A 21,221-nucleotide genomic window follows, 5' to 3' on the forward strand; every position below is an offset into this window, starting at 1 on the left:
AAAACAATATTACTCTCAGTAACTTTCTCCCATCCATTAGATCAACGTCCAACAACTCACATATGTTATTTCCACAAGCAGTTTAAAATCACACTTGTTTTCTACTAAAATTACACATTTGTGGTTGTAACTCCTTGCTAAACAATATGTAGTTTTTGGTGACTGAGATATGAAACTTTCATGCGAGTGAGAGAGAGTGTTTCCTATACAAGTCATTGGACGATCATACATGCCAAATTCCGCATAGTCCTGTCGCAGTCAGCAGAACGGTCTCCTAAACTAGTATGTGCCACTAGAAGCCATGCATACGAGATTACGAGGCGGGACAGTTTCACAGCATTACGACACAAAGAACCGACCACAAGAAAGATAGGGGAGATCACCTGGATGGATGGAACATACAAATTCTGTTCCAAAGAACGGCTGCACGAAATGGAAACTCTACTTTTCCACGGCGATCATTTGGTACCAGAAAGAGGGTCATCACATGCCAAGTAGACACTGTCATGCAAAGCTGTCCCAGACCACAGAAAAAGTGTGCCCACTGCTATTACGCCCAGCTGAAAGAAACATGGAAGATGGGATGGATGATCCCCGTTCCAGCCTGTATGGATCTACCACCTGCAAGGCAAATGAACCTCACTTGGATGGGATGGTTGGCTACTTGGCTCCACCACCGCACCATGAACATCAGGTTAATGAGGGGAGGATATGCAAGGATCATCTCATTGGACCGTTGTTTCGGCGCCCTGTCTGGCTGTTGGCAGACAGTGCAGCCATGCAAATGCTGTTCATAAGGCAATACGCTCATGCAAAAGCGTCGACGAACAATTGACAGTTTGACATTGACAAAGAGATTGGCATGTTCAAGACAATGGAGGGGCCAGGACATGCCACTGAGTTGTGAAAATGGTGTTGCAAGGGGAAACACAAAGCTGCTGTTGTTGTTGCTGGTGCCCTGGGGCTCACATGGGTAACATAAGTTGATACAACTACCGGGACAGCTACGTTTAGTTGAACAACAGTAACAACAGTAAACATGTACATAGGTAGTAGCTGGCATCTGTGGCAACGCTGGACCTGGACCGGAACAGCTCCAGGTAGCATCAAGCTTGGGCCATCTGCAAATGAAAACGAAGGCATCAGAATTTGATGGAGCAGCAAATCACATTGGCTATTTCTTTCTTATTCGTTAGATCATAGCTTTCCCAATAAGTAAAAGTAAATAAATACTGCTGTTCCGTTTTATCTGTAGAGGAGCTCACGTGAGAAAAGATGTTCCACAAATAGGATTAAGATCCAAACCTAGGTGCATAAGTGGATCAAACGTTATATTTTTCTTTTTCCTTTTTTAATGGTAGCTTGATGTTGAGGTAGTGCATATTTGGGTCAGCTCTTATCTTCTTGTTTGTGAGACAGGACAGCTGTCCATTACGGATCACATGCTCAAATTTTGTAGACTTTGAATTGAGAAGTTCACACGGATCGAAGCAAAAGACTCATTCTGTAAATAAAGCAAATTGGGATGCAATTGTACCTACCATGCTTTCTATACGTGAGGAATGAAAAACAAACAATATATACAAGAGTGTCACTGTATTGAGATGAAACATAGTACTGTTTCATCAATTCATCACATGATGAAATGTTGATAGGCAACAAGCACTATGCAAATGGTGTTTTGAGACCCCAACTGTTTACCGAGTTGGAAAGAGATCTTAACTTGCAACTTGTCAAAAACAGGTTGACTTTTTGCTTGCTTCTGGCAAACTCGAGATAACCCATTAGTCTAAGATCCTTTATTTTGTTTTCCAAATACTCCCTCCGGTCATAAGTACATGTCGTTTTGAATAAGACACGGTCTTCAATGCATAGCTTTGATCACTATTTTTTATTAGAATATATTTATAAAATCATGATTTTATGATTTTATGAAAGCATTTTTCAAGACAAATCTACACATGATTTTAAGGTTTCCAAACTAAATATTTTGAAAGCTATTGTTAGTCAAAATTTAAAAAATTTGAACGAACATTTGCCAAAAACAACCAGTATTTATGACTGGAGGGAGTATTATTCTGAAATAACAGGCATGATTTAGTGGAAGAAAAATGAGAAAATATGTTAAAGTGAATGCTTTTTTCCATACCTTGGCATAAGTGCCTTTGGAAATCATGATCTTCAATGAACAAGTCAATGGATTTATAAAAACTTGCTCATTGCGGGATCCTTTTAGTAACCAATCAGTTGCAGAAGGGATTATAGAACATCGTTCTACATGCGAAAGGACAACATATAACTAAAGGATACACGGACTAGAGCTATTACCAATTTTGTAGCATTTCTGTTCCTCAATGTCAAAAATGCTGCTTCAGCAAAGGCTTGTGCAGCTTGGGCATCAGCTTCTGCAACCTCTGCTTCTCTCGCTGCTGCTTCAGCTTCTGCCATGATAGCCTCTGCCTCTGCAACTGCACGAGCGGCAGCTGCTGCAGCTTCTTCAGCAGTCATGGTTGTCATACGTGCCAATTCAGCATCAACTTGAGATCTTGTAAGGGTTTTACTATCATCACTCCCTACTTTGAAGGGCTCTCTTTGCACATCTTCCAACAGCAGCATTTTGGGGCTTCGACCCTCTGAGTACGGTGAACTAGGCGCTATCCTGTACTTACGATTCACCTGCAATCTTCCATAGGGTCACATGCTGAAATGTTCTGGATTCTTCGCATGGGTAACTATATGTCTAGTGCCAAGATAACAAATAGCCCATTTTCATGGTTTAAGATGCTTTGCTAGCCCACAAAATTTGCAGAACTATGCACCTTCTGATTAGCTCGAAATAAAAACATTAAACATTTAAGAGATTGCGTTTGAGGAAAAAAACATTTAAGAGAAGTCATGGACGCCAAAGAGCCCAAATCCAATAATGCAGAAAAAATGGCATTTCGCTAAGTACAACCAAAATAGCATACCTGCAGTTCGACAAGGATTCTACATGAAATTGAACAATAAACTAGTGTGCAAAAGTGATTGCTGATACTGACAAGCATGTGTATGCACAGCATTATAGTAATGGACTAAGAATAGAGTATGGTGCATGCCTGAACAAGTTGATGCACCTTTCAGCACACATGCATATTCTTTATCATACATATCTCGGGAAACCTTCATATACTCAATTTTTACAAATATGGCATGTCAACTGTTCCAGTTGAATAAAAACTAGGCTTCTGAAGGTTTTATGCTAAGGTTATACTTAACTACTACACTACTTCGTGTAGTTAATTGAATGTACCCACTTGGTATGACCTAGTAATTTCAACTTTGAACTAGCTTTATTTCTCGCAAAGCATACCTTTATCAATTTCCCACTGGTGGCTAAGTCCTTCAGTTTTGCAGACAATAAGTGATCAAAATCACTAGGTGGCCAATATTGCTCCTACACAAAACCAGGGTAAGAAACTGATTGTACATGTAGCAATCTCTCATGACGCATTTCAACAAGAACTTGCAAGTAAGCAAGTGTAAACATGGTAATTTCATGACACCAGAACTCTGCAAGAAGACAATGCAACAGCTTGCCTTTCGTAATGGAAGAGGGTGAACACAAATTAGGTTGCAGTTCTTGCACAAAAGGAGACAGGAAATCTTATGTGACCAGACTTGCCTAATTATGGGATTCTACTAGTTGATGTCTGTAATAGCTCATTTTGTTGCAATACAATCAGGTTAGGTGTAGTGTAGTTTTGTTTCTGGTATGAAACTGTGTTTACTATTTTGCATACGTGTTCAGGCGCAGTGAGCCTTCAAACAGATACAGGTGGGTTGCTAGACGTGCAGCCTGCCGATTTGGGAAAAGTCACGGCGGCTGGGTGGCACTGCCTAATCTGTTTTTTGATACATTGTATCGAAATCAAAACATTGAATCCATATATGACAAGCTGTCTGCTATGTGAGCTCTTTAGGTGACCAAACACAAACATATACAAAAAGAGGGAAAATGGACATTAACAATAAAAGTAGATAAACAAAGAGACAGTAGTGTTTGACCTTATCCTTTAAAAAAGACGCAACAATAGGAACGTTCATATGTAGGCATACAATGAAACATATAGCTCTGGTATTAGAAAGGAACAAAAACAAAAGGAGGAAGCATACCTCTATGTAATTAGCAATAGTAGTTCTGTGTGACCCCGTAGGCTCATTCAAGTTCTTTATAGCCTCCATTATAATATTGTCTAGCCTGCAGGGAAGCCATTAACTAAGTGGAGTGTCCAAAATATCGAGTTTTCTATTGATAGCACAAAGAGAAAAAAGAGCTAAGTGGCAGATTTGTGCATTAGACTTATACATATATAATTACCTTGAGTGAGATTTCTTTGGATTTGATGTATTCCCTGCTTCACTAGACACTGATGCTATAGGCTTTTCATCAATAACATCATCGTCAATATCAGAAGTAACTGTGCTTATTGGCATGGTGTGATCATTATTCTTAGGAGTAGATCGGGTTTTCTTCACAGCAGTCTTTCCCTTGTCACGGGAACCCGATGCACTGACAACTACATTCATATTGCGCCACTTGTCCTAAATAGTAATTAGCGGAAAAGAGGGGATGCACATTAAAATTGAAGATGACATGTGGACATTTACTTGGTTCAAAAGAAAACATGTGGACATTTACGAAAGACTCATAATTCCAAGGAATAGAAAATTTGGAATGCCCTCCACTAAAAGAACCTTAGGTAAGTGGAATGAAGCGAACAATTCTAACCTTTAGGTCAACATTTGAGCGATAGCACAAGATGGAACTAAATTCTGGATCTTTCAATATTGTGCGCCATTTTCCAACTCCATGCCTTGCTATTCCAGCTCTAAGAGCAGCCTCTTCCTCGGAAGTCCACCTCTGTTTTGGAGCCCCCATCCTTAGGCCTAATCTCCTCTGTCCAATACAATACTAACACGACGGTGCACCTTCTAACATGAATTCAATCCATTAGAACATTCTAAATGTTGACAAAACAAACAGCTGCAAGGAATGTGACCAGTGCTGAATTACATTTGGTCACTTCCCATTGCAAGCTTTAAATATACTAAAAATCTCCCCAATATAAGAATATTTTGACAAAAAAATACAACATGTGCAGAAAACACTTGACAGAAATGAATGATTCTTTTCATATGTACAACGTCCAGCCATACTTGGCTAAAGCAACAAATCCGTTTCATACTATTACTTGAATATACCAAATAACAGGGGCAAAGTACGAGGTAACACGAAAATTCTGTATAAACCTAGAAATTATTAAGAAAACATTTGTTGTATTGTATCTCATCACTGCCCACATTACATACAGTCTATCATATCCGTTATAGTATACATACATACAAGTTAAAATTGTACCAATACCAAACTCAAGTTACTCAACAATGGCTTATGCCATGTGACTAAACAAAGCTGCAAATTAGGGCTTGCAAGGTAACTTCAAAACTACTTGTTCCTCAGAACTAAATTGAGCTAAAAAATGAAAAAAGTGGCAACTGGCAGGTCCAACCGTCTCCCAGTGAGCATTGTACCTGAGAAATTCCATTTTCATGTCAATTGCATCACAAACCCAGAGGAATATCAACACATTCCCATGTTGGTGCTGACAAAAGTGTCATGTAAATGGGGAAAAAAGTATGACATAATACTTGCAAAAAAGGAGAAGTATAACATAAGTAATAAAGGAAATAACAACATGGGGACATTTCATGAAGCGGGAAATAGCTTCACCGTGCCTGTTATTACCTGAAACACCATAACAGTATTCTCAAACAAATCTTATTATTTCTGAAATACGCATGAAAATCCATTTCTTCCTAGTAGCTCAAGCTTTTGTTAGGTGGCTGTTGTAACAGGCTCAATAAATTATGAAAGCAGAAGATGTGGTTCATTAATCATCAAAAATGGAAATGCGGTTCAGGGCATTTAAATGACTAGTCTGAGTACGACCATGAACTGGAGTCACTAAGTGCCAACATGAATGGTCCTGCCAAGCACACCAGTATCACCAAACCATGTTTAATCAGTGTCCTAGATTCTGTCAAGATTTGATCAAACCAACATGTGAAAGGGGGGCGCTGAAACAAAAGGAGAAATGATGGACAGTGGGCACTGATACTTGATACCTATAGAGGCATTGCAACATTTTTTTCCCTATGGAGAAACTAACGGAATATTGTTCCAGAGTAAAGGACTTTAGCACTTTACACTTCATAAAACCAAGGAAGCAGGAAAAATTGCAACACAATAATGACACAATTTATTTATCAAAAGGCTAAATATCATGCAGAGAAACCATCCTTAACACAGCGCAGTGCGCGCGCAGACCCAAGTCACAATGAAAATACCAAAGAGAAATCATGCATGATGGTTGCTTTTGCAGTTTCATCTAAAACTGCTAGCTTGGATACATATTCAGCATAAGCCACATCAAACTAAATATCAAACTTAGCACAGGCCAAGGGCTATTATCTCTACCAGATCCAGGGTGGGACTTCGCGTGGAGTATGGGCTTCAATTGAACCCCAATTTCTTTGGAAAATAAACGTCAGCCACACCTCGGATCCAAAATCCTGGGCGTCAAATGGGATCGACTGGTCTTGCGCAGAGCCTAATCGAACCAAACCAGGGCCATGGAATTGAATGAACGAATGGATTGGATTAGTAGCACTCCGCCATGCAGCGAAGAAATCCGCTAATAACTCATGGAGGCAGAGTACGATTTGGATTTGATTGCTCACGGCAGTCCAACAACCTCGCAGAAAGAACCCATCGACTCTTTTAGAAAAATCCATCAAAGCAGGTTAGGGCCCCTTACCAGTAGACGAAAATCAATCCCGAGTCCGGAGCTCGACGGCGTCCACGCCAATCGAATACCAGTAGAGGGGGCAAGAGAAGGAGGAGAACGACAAGGAGGGCACGGTGGAAGGAGGCTGGAGCTCTGGTTCGGCCGGGCCGCAGGCGCGCGACGCCGGATTTTTTTTTGCCTGACAACAGCCCTAGCCCCTAGCCTGAAATAATCATGTTTTGCCATTTCAGGTTTCTGCCACACGTATAAATTTGACATGCATAATTTTGCACACGACACCTATGCTAGTTTTTTTATATGAAACAAGTCATTAATAAAAAGATCGTAGTGCATATATATATGTAAGTTTGTATCAACTATTAAGATGTTTCATTTTCTTATATGCTACCGTAAAAACTCATAAATCTCTAATATATCATTTGTGTGTCTATGATACGTGGGATCCACCTCAGTTACAGAGTCGAGCCTAAGGAGGTCGAGCAGGGCGGCCGCCCTAGACCCTCAAAACCGAGGGGCCACTTCTCGTGTATCTGTGCATAGTATGCATGCCTAACAGTACGACAACAGATAGAATTAGGTCTAAAGTAGCAGGTAATCCGAGCAGTCCACATGGTAGGACGTAAGTGAATGGTTCCTCTGGTCCATAAAAAATCAAGTAACCTGTCTGCCTAGCTTATTTGGTTGTTTTCCTATTTCATGTTTTTTTCCGTCCACATAATCCAATTTCTTGCATTTCGTGGGACCACGACTCCAAGGTGTCTCGCATGCCCGCAACTTCGATTGAAGACATGCGTCAGTCATTGTCATATGAGTTTTTGTTGCTGGTTTTTCTCCTCTATAGTTTCTACTTCACCTCAAATGGATCCGACCCTTACTGAGATCACAAGTTTGAAATATGAAAAGATCTTCGCTCACTCCGACAATCAATGGGTCCAGCGCTTGTACTGTAGTGTCAATGGGTCCAGCGCTTGTACTGTAGTGCTGGCACATGCGAGCAGATAGATCCAAAGCTACTATTGTTGCAAGCTACCTGTTGCATGTACCGATGAGTATCTGGAGCGGCACGTAGCAAGTTGTATATAGGCATGTGAGTATCTCTACCTAGCTAGCATGCATTAATGCAAGCATACGTACATGTACTCCGATCCCTCACAATTTTGTTCCCGCGAGCATTTACGATAATTTTGTTCCAGCTTACTATAACGGACGCATTTCAGGTTGTTCAAACTTATCGTAAATGCTCGTGAACTCTACCCAAAATACTATCTTTGTAATTGATATATAAATATTTTAATATTTATGTTTAATGGGGCCTCATTTTTAGTTTCGTCCCGGGCCACTGAAATCTCAGAACCGGCCCTGCTCAGTCACTGATAGTGACATATCAGATATTTAGATTTTATCCAGTGACATATGAGAAATTATCTCTTTAACTAATGTGCACTTATAATTATCAAAAGAACACATGCTGCATTAGTAAGATGCCATTATTGCAATGTTTAAAATATAGATGCTATTGTAAGTTCAAATAGTTCCTGAATCTCACCACTGTTGCACCTGATGACAAGAGTGCACTAAAATCTCAGCACTGTTGCACCGATGGCATGTGGTACACACGAATATTAACATGTTTAGGCAGGTAGGTGGCAAGATTCTACCCTAAATCTTACCCCTAAGGTATATACATTTAACTCTCTAGTTCAACTGTCACAAAACTATTTTTGATAAGCATTCTATCAGTTAACTGCCAGAAAAATCTATTTTTACTAGTTTAATCAATCAGACAAGCATGTATAATCCTGACATTCATGCCCCTCACAGATGTCATGTTTCTCTAGCTGATTTATTTATACTATTAGTAAAACAAGATGTCATAACAAAAAAAAACATAAATATATTTGATGGTGGCTGAGGTACGCAAAAGACATCTCAAAATCCATAACACATACGGCTCATCCAAGAAGTAACCACTATACCTTGCAACCCAAAATCCAACAAATAGCGGTCATGGCTCTAGCCAAGGAGATCTTGATGAGCTTAACTGAAAGTTGTAAGCCTACATATAGCCTCTCTTCTAAAATGCTTGGCGGCGGCGAAGCTCACATGTGAGGCCTAAATCAACAAAACATATGTGTAAACTGAACCATTATGGTGATCTCTTACAGATGCTTAACTCCCACTATCGCACAGTAAGGATTGAGGAGCAGCCAAGCCTGCACAATAGCACTAGTTTGAGTCAGGGTGACTCCGTTGAAGCACCCCTCATCCCTTGAAACAACCCCTAAAAAAGAAATGAAAAACAATCCACCACACCAAGCAATAAACAAATCACAACAAATTGAATATGCATAAAAATCTATCCCACCGCAACAAAATTAACCCATACAACAATCCATCCAAGCAAGATATGACTTCCTTACCGACAAAAGGAGAATAAATCAATGCGTCAATTTCGTCTAGATGCATTAGATGGTGAGGTGGCGTGATTCGATGGAGGGAGACGTGTAGATGCATTTGGCAATGAGAATCCGTGTGATGATGACAACCCTCACCGTGGATGGCCACGGTGGGAGCCACCTCCTCTGGTTCCTCTGTCCCCACGATGTGCTTAGAGATGGAGTAGCCAGTGGTGTTGGAGATCCACCCAACGAGCAGCGTGATGGTTGCACATGTTCACAAAGAGAAAAACAAACAAATGCCTAATCAGATCAATGAAATCCCCATGACCAAAAGCAGCGGCAGATCCATATCTGCATTCCACGAGGAGGGGAAACGAGAGGAGGAGGTGCATGATACCGAAGGTGAAGGAGCACCCGGAGGATGAGATGAGTTGGTTATTGGCCATGATGATGCCGACGGAGCTGACGACGTTCATGTCTGAGTAGACATCGCCCTCGCCCTTTCATGGCTCCCCCTCCACGCTCACCTCCTGGATCAAAGGGCTTGGTCATTCGTTGTTGTGGCGTTAGACGATGGAGGCGGGGGCACGCGGGAGGACCGGGAGGCGGTGTTTGTCATTACGGCTTTAGGCAACATAGGAGGCAAGTGAGTTCCTATGGAGCATGATGGATTAGGGGAGGGGAGAAAAGGAAAGGGCATGAGGGATCCGGCTAATGACGGGGCCGCATGATTGGGGGAGGTCAGATCCTGCGAGAATCCCGCTCAGGCGGTAGGGCATGCCCCCTCGTGAGAATCCCTCCAGGACGTGACCCCCACGCAAACGAATTTTTCGGGCAACACGGCTAGGACACGACCCTGCGTGAACAAAGTTTTTGGACAATGTGGATTTTTTTGGGTTTTCTCATTTTTATTAGACATAAATTTGGAGCGGGCCAGCATGGTTTTTAATTGAGGGGGGAGGGGGGCGAAGAGGGTGACGTAGAAACCAACTCGTGCTTTATATTGTAGAGATTTATGTCTGACACTCCCGGACCCTATTTGTAATCTTTTCCACTTGTAAGTGGTCTCCCGCTGTAACTTTTTATGTATAAGAAAGCTATCTCTTGTAAAATTGTTTTAGGTAAACGGCAAAATTCCTTATTAGGATTAAGCGGCAAATCAACACATCAAGGCAGATTCCCACATATATCAATTAAACACTATCAATTCTTATCGTAGATGAACTTGAATCCCGATGCACACACCTCTTGGTCTCCTTCAGGTCATCCATGACATAGACCCTATCGAAAGATTATCGGCGTCGGTGCCATCACCTCTCGAGTATGTCGTTGTTGTCTATGTATAGAAAGATCATCGCCATCCCCAGTTGGCTAGCCACTGCCGCCCTCTCCAATGCCCTAGGCAACGATGTGGCATGGGAGAGGAGACAATGTCAAGTGATCTCAAAGAGAAAGCGATGCAAGAAGTGTCCCAACCTCATAATTGTGGGGGGAAAGTTGCCTACTAAGGTTATAGCGAGGTTGCTATGTCTCTCGGTTGTTTGTTTGCATATGTAGAGGATAAAGGAGCATCGAACCTTAGTCAGAATTGTTAGACTGAAAAACAAATCGAAAGCAACTAGCCGAGCCAAGGGTCACCGTACTGCTTCTCTCTCTCTCTCTCTCTCTCTCTCTCTCTCTCTCTCTCTCTCTCTCTCTCTCTCTCTCTCTCGATTTTTTATGACCGTGAAACACTTATTTGGGGGCAGCACCACCGTTGGAGGAGGTCACCGCCACGTCACGCTGGAGACCGTTGTTGCACCACGCTAGTTTCCGGCATGCCACTACTGTGACACCACATGCTAGTAATCCTAGACTTTTTAACCCTAGAAAGTTTTTTCAATTTGATTCAGAAGTTTTGGAATTGAACGTTTTTGTTTGCATCTGTTTAAATTTTTTCCTATTTGTCAAAAAAATTTCCTATTTGTTTGCATCAGATTGAAAATTTATGAATTGAAAGCCATATCGAATGGATCTGAAAGTTTTTCTAATTCAATTGGAAAGTTTTCTCGATTTGGTCAAAAGTTCTTTTTTGAGTGCTAGTAGTGGTGGAGGAGTGTGGCGATGCTAGAGTCAGAGCGGGAGGTTGAAGAGGGGCAGACGGGCCTTGCCTTTGGACGCTAATGATGCCGGTGGTGGAAGCGTGGTGTTTAGCTGTGGGAGGTTGATAGAGACAAAGGAAGGAGAAGCTTGTCGTTTTCCTATCTAAATTTGTTTGTTGCTAATGTTAGCAGCGCATGCTTGCCATATAGGCACATCCGACCCTAGTTGTTGGTGAGGCAATCGAGTCGTCTCGACCCTTTTTATTTTCCTTCTGGGTTGTTGACCCCATTTCAATTCATTTAGCTTTGTCAAAGGGTAAATATGATGCTTTTTTGTGAGGGCAGGTTGGGAGTAGGTCAAGTTGTCCTAGTAAGAGACATTAGACTAATTCCACATGGTAAGCAAATATGGTTATGTGGAGCTAACAAAATCATTTCACTTTACAAGTTTTTTGTTGGAAAATAGAAAAAAATCTCAGAATATCTGGACATTAATTAGTTAACATGACTATTTAAAAGTTTTTATTAACATTAATTAGTTATTGGCTTTTCCTCTGGCTCAACCTTTTGTAAATAGAATGCATTGTTGAAACAATCACGCTATGAGGTATTGATGTTGCCTTGCTGTATATTTTGGACTAGCATATAGGTTGATGGGGGAAACTTGTAAAGTCACTTGAAAGACTTGCGTTGAAAAAGCTTGAAAGAAAGACTATGGATGAGCTTCTATCTTTTGTAGGCTTATGATGATTATGATTGTTGAATGGACGCAGCAATTGGGCATCCTTCTCTAAAGCTAGCTTTACCTTGCTCCCTCATCTCGTCTGACACGGAGAAGCAAAGTAAGGGAAGCAATTTTATGACAACTAGTGCCCGATTTCCACCATCCCCACCCACCGGCACCTGATTTAGAGGCTTGTCGCGCTAGTACCCGAGCAGATCTGTCGTAGTTGTGCTCGTTCCGCCGCATACCTTATATATGGGATCCGGAAGCCAACCGCCATGTACTCATTCCGCTAACTCTGTTTGCCCTGTAGCACCCAATTTGGAATTTTTCCACCGCCCCAAAGCTCGTTTTTTGGCTCCATTTGTCTGCCGCGTGCGATTTTATGGTCGTCTTCTCGCTAGGCTCAACAAAAGAGGCAATCTGGAGAGGCAATCTAGCTCTCATGTGCTGGCGAGGAAATCCTCGCTAAGGCCACCTAGATGGTTGGGCAAAGCTAGAATATTTGGACGAATCAAACAACTATTATTTTTAGTAAAGACTAGTTTTCTAATGTGCATATGTTAATGTCTCTACCCCCACGTCGCGCTGAGCGTCCGCCTCATAACTCTATATCCTACATCTAGTGGGTCCCACAAATTACTTTCCATTTCTCCTCCGTTCAATCCTCCTGACCTCCCATTCCTGATCCAAACCACCAGCACAACAGGTGGCTCCCCCATGGCATCCGTATGAGGAGTTATCACATGATCCATGCTGTCGAACTGAGGGCGACCTCTTGTTGCCTAGATTGAGCTCCTCTTTGTCATGTCTAAGAACCTCTGCACAAAATCGAGCTCCTTGTCATCGGATCTAAGCAAGGTTGCGGCTATGGCAACCATCGTCTCCATGATTTCCACCGTGAGTTCATCCGTTTTTACTTCACGATACATCGTGATACCGAGTAGACCTATACCTTATCGTTTAATTTGCTCTTCTTGTTGGGTTGGCGAGCGTGCGGCTGCTGCCATGGGCGAAGGCGAACATCAACCCCACCGGCCAGGCCCTCATCATCTCCACAAGTGCGTGTGTGTGCTCTATCTATTACTTCTTCCCATCCCTGCTTCCTCGCATGCATGCTCAAACAATTTCAGATCGAAGCACTCGCGATTCATAAACCTTCATAAACATTATTGATGCGTATTCATGTAACTTGTAATGCCTGCAGTTGCCAGGATGGCCTACTTCATCATCGCCGACAAGATGATCCTTTCGTTGGCGAGGAAGTACTCCTTCGAGAGCTCCCCCGACCACCTCAAGAACACCTCCTTCCAAATTGCTTTTGATTTTTGTACTACTTTGCCGATAAAATATCTAAAGTTACTTCTTTTTATTCCTATTTTGCTTCTCCAAAATCATCATATTTTTGTGCAAATTTCTCCTATTTTTTGCTTGTGAAATTTGTTGAAGTTGCTTTTTAGGTTCGTATGATTTTACTTGCGGATATGCAAATATTTACCTCTAATTGTTACCAACTTGCTTATGATATTTTTCTCTCCGATTTGATTTGCTCAGGTAAAATCAGAAACAAACCGATTTTGTTAAAAGAAATAATACATATAGCTCTGATTTTTATTTAAGGAACAAATGCATCTGATTTGTCTTTACATGTTTTATATTTTGCTTTCACAATCTAGTCCAATTTGCCTATACATTTAACATAATTACTTTTATAAATTTAGGTGAATAAGGGAAGAGCATATGATCTTTCCATGCCGTATGGGGCGTGTCTTGCAACCTGCGTCGCTTCTCCGTGTGACATCCCTGCTTTGTCTCCTGAATGCCTAATTACCAAAAATAGAAAGGGTAAAGACATCAGACAATATTTTTACTAAAAATAGGTATGCATAATTGCATACTACTCCTATATTACTATAGCATGTAAATTCTAAAAGTACGTGCTATAGTAATATAGTATGCATTCCCAGATGTGGATGAACGGTTGGTGAGGAGCATCTTGGTAGAGCCAATATAAATTCCGCACATCACAACTCCGTAACCAAGTATTGGCCTTAAAAGATTGATATTTCTCAAATCCTTTCTTCACATAGTTCATTTATGCATAAAATCTTTTTGGCTAACGATATGAAAGATCAGATGCGTTCATTTTTGTCTCAAAAAAGGCTTCCACGGTACTATACTCTTACAAGGTTTTGTGAACATATTAGGACAAAAATCAATGGTCTGCCTTTTTCGATCCATGCTTATGACCAAAGAATATAGCTTAATGATTTGAGGGAGTAATATGCAAGGATCCTATCTCGGACCTCACGATAGTTCATTATAGGGGCAAGGAGTTGAAATTTCAACGGCCCACTCGCGAGCAAAATTTCAAGTGTCAGCTCAGGGAATGAAGAAAATTTCAGTGACAAACAATGAAATTTCACTCAAAATATGATGGCGTAGTGCTTTTCAGTAAATTCGCCAATATTCACAATCCAAATTCGAGTAAATGTTTTTTTTTTCGGTGAAAGTGTTAGAAGGTTGACTAAAATGCATTCTAGGTAAAATTATGTTGGAGAATGGAGCAGTACAAGTCACAGCACCGAACGCACTTCTCGACCACATGAACAGCGCCAGCAAAAATCCTTGTTTCGGGCCGAAAACTTGTTCCTAGTATAAGCCCAATAAGACTATTGGACCTGTTTCTTTTTGGGCCATACTGCCCGGTCAATTTTGAGCTCGGGCTTTTTTGAGCTCGGCCTAAATCTACTTATGTCTAACTGCAAATCAATACAAGTATTGTAGCTACTGTTTACCCCAAACTATTGTTTACGTGGATTCTACGTATGTGTGTATATATAGATACGGATATATATATATGTATGCATATGTGTATGTATGTACGTATCTATATATTTACATGTATAATATAGTTTTTTGGAAATTCCAGAAAAATAGCGAAGGTATAATATTTATGTTGATAAATCGGTTGAAATAATATAAAATGCACAGAAAAATATCTAAAACTCAAAAAAATATGAAACAATTTTTTTTATGTTCGTATTACTGTCGTTTACCTATTAAAATTATGTGCATGCATAAAAATAATATTGTTTTCCTCATAATTAAATGAATGTCTTAAATATTAATAAATTCATAAATAAATATTTTATATTTACATGTATAATATAATTTTTTGGAAATTCCAAAAAAATAGTGAAAGGTATAATAGTTATATTGATAAATCGGTTGAAATAATCCAAAAAGCACAGAAAAATATCTAAAACTCAAAAAAATATGAAATAAATTTTGTTAGGTTCGTATTACTGTCTTCTACCTATTAAAATTATGTGCATGCATAAAAATAATATTTTTTATAATTAAATGAATGTCTTAAATATTAATAAATTTATAAATAAATATTGAGATGCTTAAAATTGGTGAACATAATTTTTTAGACTTCTTTTTGTCATATTCTGTGAAAAAAACGAACACACGTAGGTGTGCCAATCCACCTAGTTGTTTTTTGTACTCCAAGTTCTGGAAAGCTCCCGAGCAAAAGCCATACGAAGGCGACACCGAGGCGATCGGCGTTCAACCGCCCCCCTTGCCCTGACGGCTTGCCCACCTCGGTGGAGGAGGGTGGCTCGGTCCCCTGGTGGTCAATACTACTGTAGTTAGTAGTTTAATTACTTTCTAGTCTAGTTGTTAGGTTAGTTTGTAGTTTCATCCGGTGGATTTAGGGATAGAACTACTGGTGCTTTTTGTTCCTACTTGATTTTTCCATCGAGGAGGAATTTAGGAGGTTCTTTTATTTTTTTCTCCGACCTACTAGCTTGCCATGTTGGTTTTCGGTGGTGTCATTGTCTCTACTTTCTTCAAAAGGGGAAGGGTATCCTACCCTATCTGACGGGATCGCCTGGTTCGTTTAGCGTTCTAATAGCGCTTTATGCTACTATTGGTGGCGCAAAAAAGTTTATTGGTCTTCAATGGCCCTACCTCGTCGGTGGTGGACGTATCGACATTGGCTCCTCCGATCCAGCTTGGCTATGGCATTTAGAGAAGCTTTAGGGTATTGCTGATCAGGACTTTTGTGCATTTTGCTGTGTAATTTTCAGGTTTCTGGTTGTACTGAGTTTGTTACTGATTGAATAAAGTCATCCCGTTTCTTAAAAAAAAAACTACAGATTTTTTTTAGAAAATTTCATTCATACCATCAAATCAAGAATGATATCTAATAATACCATCACTTTGTCCCCCTTCCATCCATACCACAACCATTTCAAAATCCTTTCATCCATACCATCAATCATTAGAGCATCTCCAACCGACTCCTTAAATCTCACTTCCTATATATTCATATAGAAAGCCTTTTCAAAAGATTCCTCTCTATTTCTCTACGCGCTCCAACCGATTTTTTAAATCTCACTCACTAAATTTCACTCATTTATATTTTATTAGTATCCTATAATAAAAAATATTTTCAATGACTAAATTTTGTATATGTTTGAATTTTATTTGAATTCAAATTGAATTAAAAGAAGAATATCACATGAAATGATAAAAATAAATATAATAGAACATTACAAAGGAACTCACTTTTCACCATATAAGCTAGGAATGAAAATAATTTTAAAAATTATTCCATCATATAACAAGAATATTAGTGATTTTTCTTAGATTTTTGGGAATTTATTTGATATCCTAACAATTGTTAGAAGTTATAAAAATAGTTTTTTTTTAGAGAATTTTAGTTTAAATTCTACATAGGATTTTTGGTGAATCTAATTAAAATAGGTTGTACATGAATTATAAAATATATATAAAACTTTCTAGAATTTTAGAGCAATAGAAGATTACTGTTTTAAATAGAAAAGATGGAAAGGAAAATTAGAGCTGTTGATCCACAATCATTGTTTCGTTCTGGAATCGGAGATGGCGAGCCCTCTCACGCTAGTTGGATGTGGTGAGCATGCGTTAGGTCATCTCGCCATCATTTCACTATTTGTGCCAGATGGATGAGCACTCCAGCTGCTTCTCTATTTGGTGCTATAGTGATAGAGGTGGGAGGGGGTATATCTCATATATGGAGTACTATCTCTATCACTGTTTATAGAGGATTACTGCGAGTTTAAAGGAGAGCAAGAGTAACGTAAGATAGAAAATAGAATAGTTTTTAGAGATGAAAAAATAGAGTATTATAATAACGTTAGCGGATAATATAATACTATTATATGAGACGTATTTTTAAAATATCTATTAAAGATAGACTTAGTGAATCGTTAGAGCCGTTGTTTTTATCAGAATCGTCAAATTTGACGATTTGCTCCTCTCTTTCCTCCACTGTGTGGTTCCTTATCTTCTACTTTACCCATAATACCCTTCCGACCTGACTGGATCTTCATTGATGAGCCGACGAAGGCAGTGTTCAGCAGTAAAGATGCTCAAATGAGCTATGTCTACAGGACCGGCCCGAGGCATGACATTGTACGCACGGCTATTTTCTATTTTCAATATATATTTTTTTAATTTTTTAGCTATTTTTATCTTATTTTTAATCTATTATATATATATATATATTTAATTTTGTAGCTATTTTTTATTTTATCGGGCCGGTTGTGCCGACGAGCCGCTCCTGTGCTGTTGGACCGCCCGTGGCGCCGTGCCACCAGATCGCAATTGTGCACAGACCGACCTGGCACGGCACGTGACCAACAGGTCGTGTTGTAGCCGAGCCGTTCGGACCGTACCGTAACCGTGCCGTGCCAAACCGGTCAAGTGACCCATTTGACCACCTCTGTTCCCATTTGACCATCTGTGCTCGGCGGAGAAGCCCTCGCAGTAGAACTTGCCGGTGCCATGGGCACGGTGGAGGTTCCACAGAAGGCTGACGCGAAACAGGTGGAGCATAGCACTAGAGTAAAACTAATTCGATTACATTCGTTTCTCTTCTCTGTTTTCTTCGTTTTCTGATTTGATTCCCAAATATGGGATGTACTCTCGTAATCAATTAACTCTGATTGTGATTTCCCTTCTCGTTTAGAGCTTGCTTTATTCTTTTCTCTTTTAGCTTCAAATCTTCTCAGGGACCATGGCCTCCGTTAGACAAGGAGCAACTAGCAGCAATAGCCAGTAGACGAACGAGGCCACGGGTGAAACTGTGAACACGCAAGGCAGCGAAGGGACGCACGACGCGGAGGGGGCAAACTCGATCTGACCAAACAGAGTTGCAGTCTCGTGGTCCTCGGTGGCGGCAAGGATCCAAGAGGGTGGCTCGCGACCTTGAACGGCGGTAGGCGGCCTGATCGCCGATGGCTGGAATGAACACAGGCGAGCTGAGGTTAGTGTTTCAAAATACGACGGTTAGCACTCAAAAATCACGGTTACTGATTTTATCGCTCATTTTCGGTTTTCAAATATGAATAATTTTCAAATTTGAATTAAAAAATCATAAAAATTAAAAAATCCTAAAAAAACTAGAGACAATTCTAAGACGTTCTGTGAAAAAACTTTCAAAAATAATATCATTTGCATCATATTCTATAGAAAGGAAGTTTGAAAAAAAAAACTGAAGCATGTTAAGGGAAAACTTAACATACAAACACATATTTTTTTTTCCGTATTTTAAGAGAATCTTTAAAATTGGTTTCACTCCATTTAGAGTTTTATTAATTTTTTTTATGATTTTTACAAAGTTCACAAGTATAAAATGAATATATTAATAAACAACACTGTAATTAACTTTTTCATGTCTATTATTATTTTTCCTACCTAAAGCATAGTATAAGTAAACTAATAAAAATGATTTCACTAATTTTGAAGATGTGATGGGTAAGTTATAAATTAATCTAGTCGTAACACATTTACACAATCATACATACTACAATAACTAATTCATGAGTTCATGTATTTTTAAAAGATATAGGATCATGTAAGAAGACTAACAAAATTGGTTTAATGATTTTTGGATTAGCAAAGAGTAAACTATTCATTTAACTTGGTTTAGCAAATAAATTTTTTCATAGAAAATATTCAACTTTTTTTAGTATAAATACTTTTATCATGTAGATCATGTTAAAAAAAACCAACAAATTTTTTTTACTTGATTTTAAACTCAGATGAATTTGTTATTGTTAAATCTTTTTTTTTTGAACTTTACTGAAATTCAAGAAAACCGCTTGATAAATCGCTAAAACCGAGCGGTTAACGACGATGCGGAAAATGCGTTCGATAAATCGGCAAAACCGCTTAATAACCGGTGCAAACTGAGCGGTTACCGTTCGGTCAATTCAGTCTGAATTCTCATCGAATTTCAAATTTTACCGAGTGAATTTTAAATGAATTCTCACCAAATTTCGAGCGATTATCACAATAACTGCGATTTTTCGGTTACCGTCGAGTCTCAATTTTTATGTCCCAAACGGTTTTATAAATGCTGGCTGAGGTGAGGTAGAGGGGACGAACAAGATGGTCAATTTCGCACCTGACAAACGGCTTTAGCGCCGAAGGTGACGGTCGGTGGCATGCATGAAAGAAAACTGAAAAGTTGATGGTATGGATGGAAGTGGAGAACTCATGATGGCAATATTGGGTATTGTTTTTTTTGAAATGAAATTGTCTCAGGTCTCTATCCAGTCTATCAAGAATTCAAGAGTGACCAAAAGACGTCTCAAAAAAAATAAAAAAATAAAGAGTGACAAAAAAAATCAAAGTCTCGTTTGGCAACCGAGAAAAGAGAGGTGTGACAGTGAAAGGAAAATGAATGAAGAGTTAGGATAAAAAATTGAAAATGAGTAGAAGGTTAGGATTAAATTTTACGTGCTTATTTCTTTCTTCCACTTTTCATATCTTAAAATCCAAACGAGTCCTAGGGCAGTGAACAGATTATGCTTGGCTGGACGAAAGTTGGTGACAGATTTGTTTTGTAAGCAAAAATTGTCGAGACGCGAGGCCATGGAAGCAAGACCAAGCACCGGATACCACATGGCATTTCACCGGTGGATCGAGATTCCCCACTTCACCGCCATTGAAAGAACTCAAACAAGACCAGCTCATGAAATCAACAAGGAAAAATAATGAAGATAGTAACAAGAACATCGTCGCACGGGCTTTCTACTACGGTGCAAGCAAGAACGCAGGCATCTCTTCCCATTTCGGCGGCGCGGGAAGGGAGAGAGCCTAGGGTTTGCAGGGGAAGCTCACCAGGCCAGAAGGGCTGGTGCTGTATGCCGGAGCCCAATGGTGGCGTTCGGCCGTTTGCCATCGTGCGGCGCGGGCCACCGGCCGACGGAGCGCACGCGAGTTTACGACATGGGCTCGTGCCGTGGATGCGCGTTGCTGAGTGGGTAGTGTGGGTCGAGCCTATCTAGTAGTCTACGAACATTTTCTTATATTTTTTTAATAAAAATTGCAAATATACATGTTTATTTTAAAAAATTGCAAACGTAGACTGCTATCATCTGTTACAAGTACGAAAAACTTAAAAATAAAAAATGTTACATTCCAATTCTCTAAAATTCGAAACACTATCGAATTAGTCATGAAAAATTTTGAAAAAAAATTATGTAGTGTAGAGGATTGGACCGCAATATTTTTTTTATTTTAAACTTGTCACCTGTGGAAAGGAAGACATGCATTTGTCACCATTCCATGAATAATAGGAGTCTAGATTTGTAACTTTTAAAATAGACACATATGGTTGCAAAAATTTATTTAAAAAATACATAAAAATTCGATAGTCTACAGGCTACAGCGTTGCTGTTGTCGGCTTACGGATTTCAAAATACGTACACATCGATTATTGACGTGTGCCGTTAAAATATTTAAATTTCAAGGTAAAATTTACAACAAGACATTGTTCTCTTTGGTGTCTTTAGATGGGGGGACACTCTCAAATGTGTATGTAGTCAACGGACATCGCCAAGCGTTTCACATTTGCTGCAGTACATCGGTCCCTACTGTAACAATCTGACCAGGGGCTTTACGAGAGAAAATGAGGGGGGAAACGCCTGGTAATCGATCGGTATTAGACTCTGACAACTTGTTGGTCTAAATCTAACGTTGGATGCGTGTCAGAAGGATCGGTATTAACCTTCGGACGCGTGCCAAGCAAAAGGAATTGATCGAAAGAAGTCTCGCAGCGCCAAACAGAGTACGAAGTACACAAACCGGACGCTGTGAATTT

The 21,221-nt window shown here is 39.8% G+C and overlaps 1 protein-coding gene across 2 annotated transcripts; it reads right to left on the minus strand.

The window, feature by feature from the left end:
• Positions 1 to 820: 820 nt before the first annotated feature.
• On the minus strand, positions 821 to 7,072 carry LOC133912938 (single myb histone 6-like). Of its 2 annotated transcripts, none has more exons than XM_062355924.1 (7): positions 6,861 to 7,072; positions 4,772 to 4,971; positions 4,361 to 4,584; positions 4,156 to 4,240; positions 3,353 to 3,436; positions 2,329 to 2,676; positions 821 to 1,121 (listed from the first exon to the last, which is right to left on the minus strand). In XM_062355924.1, exons 2-7 carry the CDS (start codon positions 4,919 to 4,921, stop codon positions 1,107 to 1,109), a joined length of 906 nt encoding a protein of 301 aa, XP_062211908.1. In that variant the 5' UTR covers positions 4,922 to 4,971; positions 6,861 to 7,072; the 3' UTR covers positions 821 to 1,106. The 2 variants fall into 2 exon arrangements, with proteins under 2 accessions (XP_062211908.1, XP_062211907.1); XM_062355923.1 differs by having other exon boundaries at positions 4,772 to 4,974.
• Between the last annotated feature and the right edge of the window lie 14,149 nt (positions 7,073 to 21,221).

This window comes from Phragmites australis, chromosome 3 (assembly GCF_958298935.1).
Source record: "Phragmites australis chromosome 3, lpPhrAust1.1, whole genome shotgun sequence".
Lineage (NCBI taxonomy): Eukaryota > Viridiplantae > Streptophyta > Magnoliopsida > Poales > Poaceae > Phragmites > Phragmites australis.